Genomic DNA, 16,017 nt, shown 5'->3' with positions numbered 1-16,017 from the left:
AGAATAATATTTCTGAACTTATAAACAAAAGATTTATATTTTCATAACAAACTTAAATGAAAGCTATTTTTAAAAAAACCGATGTTAAAAAATCGTTTTTAAAAATTAAAATCGATTTATTTTTCGATTAATCGAATCCTTTATAATCGATTAAAAAATATCGACAATCGAAACAGAAACATCGATTATTCGATTAATCGAATTCGATGTTACAACACCTACAACCTACACACTAATACACAAAGTGACGTTGACATAAATATTGGAGCAATAGGTTAAAACTATAGGAAATACAGTTATTATTTTTATATAAATAATTAGCCATATATACATATAACATATAGGTCTATAGTGTAATAAATAGTAGTTATTTAGGAATTTAAAAAAAATGTCAAAAATTTCAATTTCTCCACGTGCTTGTAGTAAAATAATTTTACACGCTGCAAAATATCCACATTGTGCTATCAACGGACTTTTATTAGCTAAACAAAAAAATAAAAATGATTCTAAACCAGCGGATATTTTAATTCAAGATGCTATTCCACTTTTTCATCAATGCTTACACGTTTCACCTATGGCCGAAATAGCACTCACAATGGTAATTATACATTTTTTTAATACTAAATAAATTTATTAATTAATAATATATATTTTTAACTTCCCGCTAAGAAAATCGACGATTTTCAAAAATTTCGGGAAGTTATTGTTTTCACCCCGATTTTTGAAAATCGAGTTTTCATCAGATGTCGACGTTTTGAGGTCCTAGGAAGCTATTCTGACTATTTTCAGAATGATGTCCGAGTGTGTGTATGTGTGTGTGTGTGTGTGTGTGTGTGTGTGTGTGTGTGTATGTAAACTCTTTGTAACTTTTTAACTAATAAATCGATTTGGATCGTTGAGGTATCAATCGAAAGAGCTTGTTGGCCGTCAACTTTCCTGAAAATTTCAGATCATTTGATCGAATAGACTCAAAAATATTTGCGAATTACGAAAAAAAAAAAATTTTTTTTTTTAGTTTTTTATTGATTTCTCAGAAACGACTCATACGATCGACTTCAAAATCTAATCAGCTCTAGTACTCAATAAAACGCGTCGATTGCCACCTCAAACATCAAAATCGGATAATTCGTTCGAGAGTTATCGCGGGAGAAAGAAATGGTAAAAAATGGTTTTTTCTGAATATTTTTGAAACGACCGACGCGATCGATTTCAAATTTCAATCAGTTATAGAACTCAATAAAACATGTCGATTGTCTTCTTGAACGTCTTAATCGGTTTATTCGTTCGAGAGATATCGTTTGAAAAAAAATCGTAAAAAACGTTTTCTTTCGAAAACAAAAGCATACAAAAGTATTTTCGAGCTCGGAGAGAAAATGTATCTACAACAATTTTCTGAGCTCAAGGAGCTCGAAATAGGCGGGAAGTTTTGGGGCTGGCCCGCAGGGTCAACCGACAGACCGATTTTTTTTCTTTAATCATCAATGAAATTGTTTAAAAAATATTATCTAATTTTCTTTTCTCGACAGGTGGATCGATTTGCCGAACAAAATGGCATGGTCATTGCTGGTTATTATTTAGCTAATGAATTAGTAAATGATATGAGGTATTGATTATTGAACTCAAAATACAAAATCGTTTTTATTTAAATTAATACAATTAATAAATGGTTATATTTATTACAGTACAGATAAGCCGGCACACAGAATAGCAGATAAAATAGCTGAAAATTTTAATAACGCTTTATTAGTTGTCATAGATAATAAAGAATTAACATTTAATATGAATTCTGTTCCATTTAAAATTTCACAGTATGCTGATGGAAAATGGAAAGTCAAAGATAAAGCAGAGTGGGTATTTTTTTTTATTCAATTAGAATTAAATGCATAGAGATTTTATTTATACTTTAATACTTTTTTAAGTTATTCTTTTTATCTCTTTGAATATTCTCTAACGTTTTTACTCATCTTTTCATGATGTTGAAGATAGCAGACATTAAAAAATGTGTTTTCTTTTAAACGAAAAAATTAAATACTAACAAAAATAAATCATCAACAATGCATCTGAAGAACTTAAAAAAAATTTTTTGATGTATATTTTTAATAATTTTATCTAATGATAAATGATTTGTAAATGGAAACACTGTCATTGCCGGATGACGGCTACTTTTAACATCATGTCTTTTCTATGGATTTTTTATAAATCAATAGATGTTCTAGCATTTCCAAATTTACCCGAAAATTCTGTACAATTTTTTATGCTTTTCACTTACTTGCTCCGACATGTCTCTTTCTCATTTTCAAAAATAATTGGTTACATGTCTAAATATCACACAAGAAAACATCACAGTCACAATATCACATAAAAAGATCTGAGCATCAGTTGGCCCTGCGGGCCAGCCCCAAAACTTCCCGTTATCTTCGAGCTCGAAAATACCCTTGCTCCCTTGTTTGTTGAACTTTTTAAGCTCAAAAGAGTTACGTTTTATGTTAAAATTTGGAATCTTAGAATCAAAATAATTAATGAATGAGCGTTTTTTAAATATTTATCCACGATTATGTTCAATAAAGAAAAAAAAGTATAGTCAGGCAGAAATCAATATAAGTGATCGAAGTAAGGATTTAAATCAGTTCTAATGTATATCAAAGCGTTAATACATGAAACATCCAAGAAAAATATTGACAACGGTGTTTTTTAAAATTTTTTTGTTGATAATATTATTTAAACTGAAGAATGAGTTATATTACATAACGTGGTGATCGAAAGAGACTATAAAGACGAAGAGTTTGTATGGTTTTGAATAAATTTTAGTACATTATATTATGATTTATTTGAGAAAAATTACATGAAATGTTGTTTTTTAAACTTTTTGACTCCGATATCTTTTGAAATAATGAACTGATTTTGATGTTCGAGGTGTCAACTGGCACGTTTCATTAAATTCTAAAGCTAATTGCATTTTGAAAATTTTTGATCTAGTCGTTTCAAAGATATTAGTGAAAAACTGATTTTTAACATTTCTCTCTCCGACGATATCTCTTGAACGAGTAAGTCGATTTTGATATTCAAGGTGACAATCGGCGCGTCTTAAGTAGTTCTAGAACTACTTAATCAATAGCTATATTAATATTATTTAGATATTAAATAATATTTTGAACATTTTAATATTTTTATAATTATTTTTCTTAACGTAAAGAATCATAAATTACACAGTTACACGCTTGACGGAGTAAAAATTTTTAATTCACACCGCCTAAATTAAACACGATATTTGGTGTAATTTTCACACCAAAATTTTTGCACCAAGTCATTTATATTACACCGAGTCCAAAAACTTTTTACAGTGCTTATCAAAAAATATTATATTTATAAACATAAAATACATTGGTCAAAAAAATTAAGGAATATAAAAAATATTCCAAATTTTCAAGTAATTTTCAACAAGCTGTAATTTGGTGAAAAATGGTCGTAGAGTAAAAACAAAAAAAGCAAATTGTAGCCTCAAGTTTCTAGTTTTCAGATCTGGATTTCATAATTTTTTATCATGCACAGTTCCGAGGTAATCTTAAGAAAACCGAGGCAAAAAAAAAATTCCTAATTTTTGCTCGTCTTAAAAAAAGTCTATGGGCTTCAATAAACTTTTTTTTATAATCTGACTTTATGACTCTTCTAGTAAATTTTATGCCCTTTAATTTGCCGCCTTTCAAAAGTCTGGCGCTGAGTTATCATTGATCAAAGCAAAAAAGTCCGTTTTGACTTTGACAATCAATAACTCGGGGCATATTAGTCGTACAGAGAATGGAAGTAGGGTTTTACAAACTGCGAAACATTCTCTATGATACACAATTAGTAGTTTTTGATGAAAAAATTATTTTTGAAGCGATAATGTTGATTAAAGAACATGCAAAAATTTGCATATTCAAACATATTAAATTTTTTAAATATCGTGAAACCTAAACTTACAACTAACCTTCTCAATAAGACAATTTTTAAATAAATTGAGAAAAATACAGACAGCCCGAACTGGGATTCGAACCCAGACCATGTCGGTATCGCGCCAAGGATAAGGATAAGGCATCGAATATCTATATGTACACGATTTTTATGTTTTTTTTTTTACGCGTGACATTATTGCGCTGTGAAATTCGCGCGCTTGATATTCTGATAAATGATAATTAGACGTAAGATATTTTTTTAAGTGATATTTTGGCATTGATATTTTTTCGTGTGATATTGTGACTGTGATATTTACTCGTAACATCAAATAATTTTCTTGTACAACTTGTTATAACTTAATTTTTCTATCGCTCTGCGCTCTATTGCTCCAATTTTGATTTTTAGGCTCTCGAGTTATTGGATTAGAATTATGTATATTTTTTCTATGAGTTTTTAATATAATATTATAACTAAAACTCATACTTACCCTTTTTCCATTTTGTGTATTATTTCGGTAGATCTCACATTAGATTTTACACATTTTTTAAAAACTAAATTCCAAATTGTTTTGACTTCGTAGTTTAAAACATTAGTTAGTCTAATTTATACAAGAGTACAAAGTAGTAGGTAGTAATAGTAAGAGTGTAAAATAATGATATATTTAATAGACAAAATAAAATAAACATTTCAATAAATAATATGATATTTAGTATATTTAGTAATGAAAATGTTTTAGATTTTTTATTTAATTTTTTTTTTCTTTGTAAAATAATATTTTTTTATTATGATATATTATTATCAGTAGTAATTAAAAAAAGCAAGTTTACAACTTTTATTATATTCTTAATTTAGAATAATCATTAATTTAATAAATAATCATTTTTTTATTGCAGTATTTTGAATGAAAGGGGGGATGGTGTCATTGAAACAATATCTATATTATTAAAGGAAGAGAGGTATCATGATCTTATTGATTTCGATAATCATTTAGATAATATCAGCTTAGATTGGCAAAATAATGAACTAAACAAAATAATAAATAAGACTTTGGCTTATAGTAATGGAGTTCAATCATGCAAATAAAAAAAAAATTCTGTACAATCAAATTAGCATTTAGTATTCAGAGCACAGCTTACTGATGATTGTTAATATAAAATAAATACAATTTTATATATTCTAATTTCATTATTTTTCATTTCAAAATTATGAAATAATACTAATAATATATAATTGATATTTTAAAATAATTCAATTGACAGTACAAATTGGAATATTGTATCCAATTTTTTAATATTTTAATTCATAGCCAAAGAAATATCTAAAATATTAATAAATAAAACTTTATACACGAGTATCAGCTTACTGATTATTATAAATATTTTTAAAAAATACAACAGTTTATTGTCCAATTTAAATTTAATATAAAATGAAATTTAAAAGTAATAGGAAGAAATTGTGGTGATTCAGCTTTCGATGGATTTGTTACTCATATTTTGAAGTCATGTAAGTACTATTTTGATATCTTTAAAATTTCAGATTTCTAGTAAAATTGATTCCAAAAAATAAGAAAAATAGTTTTTTTATCGATCGAATTTAAAATTTTTTTACTCAATAATAAAATTCAATAGAGATTTGAATTCTCACTGTTAAAACATATCTTTAAACTATGACTAGAATACCTAAAACGGGCGAAATCACTTCAAAGATTCCTAAATGGTGTGGCTTTTGCTATCTTTAACATAAATTTAAAGTTTCTAAATAAATAGCAGAGGCCACATTTATTTAAATTGAGAAATTCAGGAATAAAATGATTAATTACTGAAAAATACGTAACACACAAATTAAAACATTTTATTTACATTTCAACGTTGTTTTAAATTTTCATAAAAATACGCAATGTGATTTACAAATATAGCAATATAATATTAATTTATATTTTAAAATTAAATTTGAATTTATTATTGTAGTATGATAAAAAATATGTTCAATATGTTTATAATTAAATGTATACGTTTTATGAATAAATATGGTATCATTCCTTGTATTTCTTTAATCATAAAACCGTTCGAAAATATTTATTTTATATATTTATAACAAATCACTTCTTATAATTTACTCATATATTCATTTTATTAATTTATAAAATTAATAAATGTTCAAAATGATTAATAATAGAGTATATGAACAAAATCTTTAAAATAACGCAGTTCATAATTTTCATTTCAGCTTAAAATATTCATCAATCAAAAACGAATCAAAAGATACGTCACCTAATTTTATATTGACAAATTCAGAGTTCCATTTATTTCGTATTGTTGTATTAAATTAGTTAACATGATTTAACATTCACCTTATTTACATTCATATTCAATATGATTATTTGCAAAACTACAATATCGGTTTTTATTATTATTATTAATATAAATATTATAATTATTTGCTATCATTTGATATGTTATGGAAAATAGATTGCTTTTTCAATGTCAATGTAATAAGGATCTGATTTGCGATGATTCTAATGTACGTCACAGATCTATTAAAATTTATTAAAAATATTGCATAATCACACATCTATTCGTTTATTACACTGATAACAGTATATTATATTTTTAATTGAAATCGTGAGTTTTTTCTTTTATGATTTCTACACATTTTTAACAATTAACAAATCATTGTTTATTAATAATTACTCACGATATAATAATGTTAAATTACTATACACAGCCATAATGTAGAATTCAAATTTACAGTCATCTTATTTTAAATCAAATGATAATTTCGATTTATAATAAACATTTGAATGAAGGCAATGCAATAGGTAAACAATGGTGTGTTGAAAAAACAAATAAGTATACTAAACATCAATGGATCACGAGAATATCTTATTAAATATCATATTCATATCATCAATCCTTGGCGGATCCAAATTACGATAATTTCCCTGATTAAAAATACTCATTGAAAAGTATTGAAAAAGATGAGAATTGAATTCTTTTGAATACTTCCTATACTACTAGGTATTCATCTGCAGATCCTGCAATCCTATAGGATTGAAAAGAATTAAAATTAATCGAAATTTTTTAATCTTTCTGAATCCTTCTCAATACCAAAATAGTTCTATATTTTGGATCGAGTGTTTTTTTAAAGTTATTTACATTAAAAAGGAAAGAAAAAAAAAATCGACGAGATGTCGATACCACCAATCGACGGCATTTTTTCTGAAACGAATTTCTGTTGTATCGTCCAGAAACGTATTTTTATTTTGTTAATTAATGTTATAAACAGATGAATTGTTTCAAAGTCCAGTTTAGATAAAAAAAAAATCGATAAAATGTCGATTCAACCGATCGACAGCATTTCTTTCAAAACGAATTTCTATCATATCCAGCGCACCCAGATCGTATCGTTCAGAGGCGTTTTTTTTTTTTTTGTTAACTAAAGTTATAAACAAATGAATTTTTTTCGTACGTCGTCATTTTATCAATTTTTTATAATCCAAACCAGACTTTGAAAAAATCCATTTGTTTATAACATTAGTTAACAAAAAAAAAAAATCGGTCTATCAGCTGATCCTGCGGGCCACTCCCAAAATTTCGAGCTCCTTGAGCTCGAAAAAATCGTTGAGAATACATTTTCGAGCTCTTCGAACTCGAAAATACTTTTAGATGATTTTGTTTTCGATAAAAAACGTTTTTTACCATTTTTTTTCCAACGACATCTTTCGAACGAATTAATCGATTGAGACAGTTAAGGTGGTAATCGACGCGTTTTATTGAGTTCTACAGCTGAGCATATTTTGAAATTGATTTATCTAGTCGTTTGTGAGAAATTTCGAAAATACTAAAAAAAAAAAAATTTTTTTTTTAATTCTTTCGACAACGGTTTCTCTTGAACAAATGAACCGATTTTTATGGTTGAGGTGGCATTTGACGCGGCTTTTGAAGCTTCAGAGCTCAGTTGATTTTTGAATCAATATATCGAGCACACTACAAGTTATTCGATAAAAAAATTTAAAAAAAAAGTTTACTTTTGGAATATCTCTGAACGACCCCTACCGATTAAGCTCAATTTTGTTTCAGCTTTTAGATATTGACAAGCCGCGTCGAATGCCACCTTGACGATCCAAATCGGTTTACCCGTTTAAAAGTTACAGATAATTACATACATACATACGTACACTTGCACATCATCTTGAAATTAGTCAGAATAGCTTCCTAGAACTTCAAAACGTCAAGATCTGTTAGGAATTCGATTTTCGAAAATCGGACCGAAACCAATAACTTCCCGAATGTTTGAAAATTTTCAATTTTCTTGGCGGGAAGTTAAAAAATCGTCTCTGAATGATATGACAGAAACTCGTTTAAAAAAAAATGCGGTCGATTGGTGGTATCGACGTTTTGTCTTTTTTTTTTCTTTTTCTTTTATTTTTAATGTAAAAAACTTGGAAAAATTCCGACCTATAAAGTATCTGACGCTAGCTTGCGGAGATAAAGTGCGCAATAGGCAGTTGCTTGTTCGAGAGGGAGAGGTCCGAGCGCCTGGCTCGTTTTTTCGTCATATCTCGCTAAATATTTGAGATACAAAAAAACACTATGACACCTATTTGTGTATTTCTTCATTTTGAACATCTTGTTTCTAATAAACTGCCCCAAAAAACCAGCGATTCGGGAATTATTTTGACTTTTGAATAAAATGGAGTCAATTTTCGTGATCCTTGGCCCAAAGTATGTAAAACAAAGTTTGGTCTAGCTTTGGCCAACAAAATGTACACGGTCTCTCTTTTTCAGCCGAAGGACTAATTCAATACTTGTTAATTCCACATCAAAATTGGAAAGAATTCGAATAATAAACAATTTAATCCCATTCAATACTTTCGAATTCCACTTTGGAATTGAAAGGTATTGAAATAATGAGAGATTGAATTCTTTTCAATACTTATCAATTCTATTTTGGAATTGATAAGTATTGAAATGATGAAAGATTGAATTCTTTTCAATACTTTTGAATTCCATTATAAGAATTAGAAAGTATTTAAATGATCGAAATTTCGATTCCATTTATTGTTTTTCAAAATCTCCGTGCAGATTGTAAAGAATTTAAATAATTTTCAATACTTTTCAATGAGTATTTTTAATCAGGGTTATCAAACTATGCCGTAATTTACCGTAAAATACGGTATTTCGACGTCAAATTACTGTAATTTACGATATTTTACAGTGCATGACGGTAAAATATGGCAATTTAGGTTAATTTGCGGCATTTTTAACGTAAGAATCGTAGGTATTTTATTTTTACAGTTTTTACAGTGCAATACTTTACTTTGCGATAGAATGACGCAGGCTTGCCGCAATTTTACGGTAAATTACCGTTCTCCTACAGCAAATTTATGGTAAAAATATCGTACTTTTGCTGTAAAATACCGTATTTTTGCCGTAAAATACCGCACATTTCACAATTCTTCCGAATACCGTAATTGACTGTAATTTTGATCCGCCAAGGATATTGAAACTATGAATTTTAAACTTTTCTTTTGCCAGTCGAAACAAACTGATTTTTGGCCGCTAAATTAACTTGTGATTCTATTCCTGGCCAAACCGCATTTAATTATTGTAAACCTCTAAATATTTCTGTCATTCTAATAATAGCCAACAAAACTGATAGTTGTGTTTGGGAAATTAAAAAAACAATATAAGTTCCCATAAAAAAATTATTAAATCAATAAAAAGTCAATGTTCCTCTTGCTATATTAATTAAATTCGCATAATTAAAATAGAGCATTATTTTTTTGCTGCGCTAGGGTCAGAAATTAATATGTTTCGACTGACTCCAGATATTAAAACTCCCAGTATCAATGCAGGTAAAATGAAGAATATCTGGTGATGTCAGCCCTCGCCTTCAGCTCAAGCATTTCACCTCACCCTCGTCTGGAATCGTCTTCTTCATCCCCTGCGGCACAATACAGAGGAGAGATACTGCAATTCGAACAGGGAGCAACTTTTTGACAGTTTTAGAATTCAAAATTTTAAAAAACTAAAAAGTAATAACAAAAAGAAAATTTTTTGTTCAAATTGCAGAACATCTTTCCTACTATTAATTAAAAATTTAATTAAAACACACGTGTTTCTATTATTGATAATTAATTCCTAAAATGAAATGCATTACTGATATTTACGACATAAATTCACTCGATCTACAGTGAAGTTCTAATTTAGTTAATTCTAATTTTTCATTAATTATTTATCCTATTCCATTTTTATTTTTTTTTTAAATTATTCTCCGTTGTATTTTTTAGTGACATATAAGTCTAAATTGATTTTGTGGTTCTATAATTTATAATCCGTTCGGCGAATGCATTTACAAAAATCTACGTTTATCTACTTATACTAAACATTATTGAATTTATATCAATTTTAATTTAACTATATGTTTTTTGTCGAATAACAGCAATCAATGAAGCAGCAGCAAAGCGGTTGTTCGTTCATTTTTATATTAATTTGATTACTGTGAGCAGTAAGTTATTATTTCTTTTTTATATTTCATTTAAATACTATTGTAATTGTCAATGGAGAATTTTCTGGTCGAAATCGGTATCTTAAATTAATAATTACATTGTGATTTACAAAGTGATAACCGAATTTCTTGTTCTTAACTCAATTTCAAAGAATAAATGTTTATAAAATAAATATACTTAATATCTTATAGAATGTTTAAAATAAATAAATCAATAATAGATAAAAGCTCGAAATCTATAGAAGTGATGTAGATACTTCCAAAAGTTATTGTTTAAATATTATTTTTGTGTAATATCTATTAGAAATATATTTATTTCTTCAATTTAAATTGCAATAATTGTACTTCATTAAATATTATTTCGTTTTCTTTCTTCAATATTCACAATTTGCACTCACAATATGTTTCAATTATTTATTATAATATTATAACGAAGCTTTTTTCAACAAAATTTATACTTCAAATGTGTATATTATAACTGCATTACTTGTTTTAGCGAATCGATGAAACCAACAAACTTTTGGACGGTCATATTGTAAAACAGTTATCTTGGTTCTTGCATACAATTACTTTTAAAGAAAATTTTATTGTTAACTTTCTGTATATTATCCATTCGCGTCACTTTTGATCCAACAATATAACGAGATTTTGTAAAATATTTATAATTAAATATCTATCTATTTTAGGTAACAACCTAATTATTATTATCATTATTATTATTATTATTATTATTATTATTATTATTATTATTATTATTATTATTATTATTATTATTATTATTATTATTATTATTATTATTATTATTATTATTATTATTATTATTATTATTATTTTAATAATAATTAAATATTGATCTGCACCTACTTCGGACAGTGCTTACGTATTTAATCTTACTTCTTAATTATCTACTCACTATTTAAAACATTTGTTCAAGTAGCCCGTGTAAAAAAAAATTCGTTCCAAACATATTCCAAAAACGTTCCTTACAGTGAGCTTATTTTTTCTAAAAAAATTAAAAATAAGCTCAAGAAAACATTCGCTATAGGCTAGTCACCACGTTCAAAAAGACGAAAACTCTTGAGAAAGCTCTTAAACATATGAGCGATGGCTCATTCGATTCGGAATGACGTCTAAAAAAATGTTTTCGAGGATGTATTAGCATATAAAAAATTGCAATAGTTATTAATAAATTAAGAAAACCAATAAATGACACTTAGTTTTTTGTTCATAACTCAAAAACTATTAACATTTTTGAAAAAAGACCCTGTAATAGGAGGAAATTTCCAGTAAAAAAGTCCAAACTCCCCGAACTCTACCTCTATTATTTATAATTTTAATTTAACGCTGAAAATAGGGCTCCGCGCGACCGGTACGGTATGGGCGCACTGCCGCTAGAGAGAGAGTACCACATAAAATAATTTTTTTATAGTAACAAATATAAATTTAAAAATTTAAATAAATTATGGTATCATCTAGACACTTGAAAGAATAAATCCCTGTTGGAAAAAAATTTTTAAATCAATTTTTCTAAAAGTTATATTTTTGTTAACTAACTAATTTTTTTCCAATCTCCGTTTCCATAAATGACATCGTAAAAGTTTAAATAATATTTGATAGATATTTTATCACCAAACGACATTGTTCTAAGGTTCGTAGCTTTAATTTCATTATTTAACAAATTATAAGCCATAAAAGATATGAAAAAGTAAAAAAAATTTCAAATTTTTATAAACAGATGCATATAATAACTGCTAAACAATAGTTATAAAAATTGTCTTTCACTCATTTAAAAGATTAATTTATCCTTTATAGAAACCACTTGAATGTCCACTCATGCAGGAGCTGCCACAGTTGAACGACAGGGCCCTACTTGGCCCAGCACTGGGAAACCTAGTTTTGGCACACCTGTATTGGCCCATGCTTCGCTCAAGATTGGGTACTCAGTCCTGGCCGTTACAATTATTACCCGGACTTGGGCCAAGACTGGGTAACCTAGCCTCGGCCATCTAATGGCAAGCCAGACTTGGGCCAAGGTAGGATTACCCAAGTTTGGATATACCTATGGTTTAATAACTAGATCATCATAATGTATCAGTTTAACATTAGTAGGTTCGTCCAGTAGCTATCGTTCGGACCCAGCAATCGCAAGGTCGGCAGTTCGCGCCTGGAACCCAGCAGAATTTTACCGAGTTTTTTTCACATCATTTACCTCCTCTAGATAGTTTAAACATTAGTGATCATAAATTCTACGAGCTTTTAATAATAATAAATTTTTTTTAAATTAAATTTATCCGTTTCCTCGATGCATGGGCAAGGTCTGGCAACAAAGTCTGGGCCAGGACTGGCAACGAAGCATGGGCCAGTCCTGGCAGCCAAGGCGGGCCCCGTATTATCATTCCAGAGTCCTACCAAGGCTGGGCCAAGACTGGTTTACAAGCTTGGGCCAAGGTTCTACATACTTGGGCCAAGCCTGGGCCCGTCGTACTTTTCTCGCTGGGCATTATCATATCTCCAATAGTTTATAAGTTTTATCAATTTGTTACTTGACAGATCAACAAGTTGAAAATTTTAAAATAATATTTATATAAGTACTTTTATTCATAATTCATTAAATAATTGAATCAGAGATCCGATGAAAAGTTCAATTTGTTTATTGATTAATGAAGAATAAAATGACTTGAAGTGTTCTTATCGTATTTCCAATAGTTTATAAGATATTGAACTGAAAAGTCCAAGAAAGATTTATTTCGAAAAATTTATATAAATAATAGTAAACAAATTGATAAACAATTGAGTTAGAGCTCCGGCAAACAGGTCAATTTGTTCATTGATTAATGGAGAATAAGAGAGAGTAGAAGTGTTCTAGTCGTATCTTCAATGGTTTATAAGTTATTTTTATAACAATGGAAAAAAACAGAGAGGTAGCGACAAGTCCAAGTGTACGATAGTTTTTAAAACTATATAAAAAATAGCAAAAAATGTTTTCCGTTAAAAAAAAAAAACATGGTTGTTTATAGTATTTTTTTTGTATTCAAGAAAAAATATAGCGTAAAAATTAATTTGTTTACAACAAATTGTTTGTTTAATAAACAAATGAAAAATAATAAAAAAATTATTTTATTTTTCATAATTCAAGAGAACATGATAAATTATGATTTAAAAAAAATGGTTCCTTTATATTAATATTAAGCAACAAAAGAAACTTGTTAATTAGCAAATGCGTTTTTCAGCAATAAACATTTTTTTTTAAGAATCGATTTTCTTCTTAAAAATTATTATTTCGATTAAGGATCAGATTCCCAAAAGAAAATTTTAAAAAATCTTATTAACAATGCATTTGTTTGTAACAAGTATTTAAATGATGCCAATGAAAATTTTTTTAACTTCCCGCCAAGAAAATTGAAAATTTTCAAACATTCGGGAAGTTATTGGTTTCGGTCCGATTTTCGAAAATCGAATTTCTAACAGATTTTGACGTTTCGAAGTTCTAGGAAGCTATTCTGACTAATTTCAAGATGATGTTCAAGTGTACGTATGTATGTATGTAATTATCTGTAACTTTTAAACGGATAAACCGATGTTGATCAAGGTGTCATTCGACGCGGCTTGCGAATATCTTAAAGCTGAAAAAAATTAAACTTGATCGGTAGGGGTCGTTCAGAGATATTCCAAAAATAAACTTTTTTCAAAAATGCTTTTTTTCGATAACTTTTTATGTTCTAGATGGATTGATTCTAAAATCAACTAGGCTTTAAAGTTTCATAAGCCGCGTCGAATTCCGCCTCAAATATCAAAATCGGTTAATTCTTTCAAGGGAAACCGTTGTCGAAAGAATTAAAAAAAAAAAAAATTTTTTAGTATTTTGAAAATTTTTCAAAAACGACTCGATAAATTAATTTAAAAATCTGATCAGTTGTAGAACTCAATAAAACGCGTCGATTGCCACCTTAAACGTCCCAATCGGTTTATTCGTTCGAGAGATATCGTTTGAGAAAAAATGGTAAAAAACGTTTTTTTTTCGAAAACAAAGGCATACAAAAGTATTTTCGAATTTAAAGAGCTCGAAAATGTATCTAAAATCATTTTTCGAGCTCAAGAAGGTCGAAATTGGTGGGAAGGTTTGGGGCTGGCCCGCAGGGTCAACCGACAGACCGATTTTTAAAATTATTATTATGCAGCTTCTAGCAATAAAAAAACAAATAAACCAAAAAAATTGAAAAAAAAAAAAATTTTCTTGATTGCTTTATTTACGTTTTTCATTTTTCAATGCCTTAGATTATTAATAAAAAAGTAAAAAATCCAAATTTTATAATTTTTCCAACGGCGATTTTTGCTAGACCCTCTTAAGAATAGCTCCAAGAAGTGAAAAAAATTCTAGGTTTTCAGTTTAGAAATAATCAGGGTTTTTATGTAAATTTTTAACAGGTAAAAATTAACTAATTAACAAAAGCATAGTTAACTAAAAAATTTGAGTAACATTTTTTTTTAGGCGGATTATTGTTTATTTATGTATTTAGAAAGTACCAAATTATTTGTATTCTTTATTATTCATATTTATTTGCCCGGGAAAAAATGATCAGATCTGATCAGATATGAACAGGCATGAGTCTTCAGGTCTGATCAGATATGAAAAATGACCGGGTCTGACCAGACCTGGCAAGGCATGTTCAGGTCTGATCAAGTATGTTCATGTCTGTTCATGCCCACCCGGGTAAAAAAATTATAGTAAAAAAATGGCCTTATGTAATTATGTATAGCTATATACAATTATATATAATTATTTCTATAAAAAAATAAAAACTTGGACTCGTGCAGGAATTGAACCGTGGACCTTGCACTCGGAAGCTTAACCCGCTACCCTTTGACCTAAGAAATTGACCCGAGAAAAAATGATCAGACCTGATCAGACATGAAAAATGGCCATGCCTGAACAGGCCTGATCAGGTATGTTCAGGTCTGATCAGACATGTTCATGTCCATCCGGGAAAAAAAATTATATATAAAAAATGGCCCTATATACTTATATATAATTATGTATAACTATATTATATTATATATAATTATTTATATTAAAATAAAAAACATATAAAAAATTCGGGCGTGTGGAGGATTTGAATCGTGGACCTTGCGCTCGAAAGTTTAACACGCTCCTACTGACCTAAGAGATTTAGTTGATAAGTAAGTTTCGTATGAACTTTAAGTAATAAAAATCTTATATGTGATAGATTCTTGGTCAACAAAATTTAAATCTATGAGCAGACATGAACATACATGAACAGCCATGAACAGACATGAACAGCCATGAACAGGTATGATCAGGCCTGACTGTATTTAACGCTTCAGACATGAACAGGCATGAACAGACATGAACAGACGTGGACAGACATGAACAGACGTGAACAGACATGAACAGGTATGAACAGGCATGGTCAGGCCTGAGCGTATTTAACGCTTCAGACATGAATATGCATGGTCAGGTATGATCATGCCTGATCATACATGAACAGGCATGCTCAGGTCTGATCATTTTTTCCCGGGGACTTAAAAAGTAAGTTTCTTATGAACTTCAAGTAA

At 28.5% G+C, this 16,017-nt stretch overlaps 1 protein-coding gene across 1 annotated transcript; it reads left to right on the top strand.

The window, feature by feature from the left end:
• Positions 1 to 210: 210 nt before the first annotated feature.
• On the top strand, positions 211 to 5,107 carry LOC103573657 (ER membrane protein complex subunit 8/9 homolog). The gene is made up of 4 exons (XM_008552827.3): positions 211 to 598; positions 1,527 to 1,603; positions 1,683 to 1,847; positions 4,827 to 5,107. Exons 1-4 carry the CDS (start codon positions 389 to 391, stop codon positions 5,014 to 5,016), a joined length of 642 nt encoding a protein of 213 aa, XP_008551049.1. The 5' UTR covers positions 211 to 388; the 3' UTR covers positions 5,017 to 5,107.
• Positions 5,108 to 16,017: the final 10,910 nt, after the last annotated feature.

The sequence above is a fragment of the Microplitis demolitor genome, chromosome 7 (assembly GCF_026212275.2).
Source record: "Microplitis demolitor isolate Queensland-Clemson2020A chromosome 7, iyMicDemo2.1a, whole genome shotgun sequence".
NCBI lineage: Eukaryota > Metazoa > Arthropoda > Insecta > Hymenoptera > Braconidae > Microplitis > Microplitis demolitor.
Note: the sequence above shows the minus strand (reverse complement) of the source record. Positions and strands in the feature narration are given on the sequence as shown.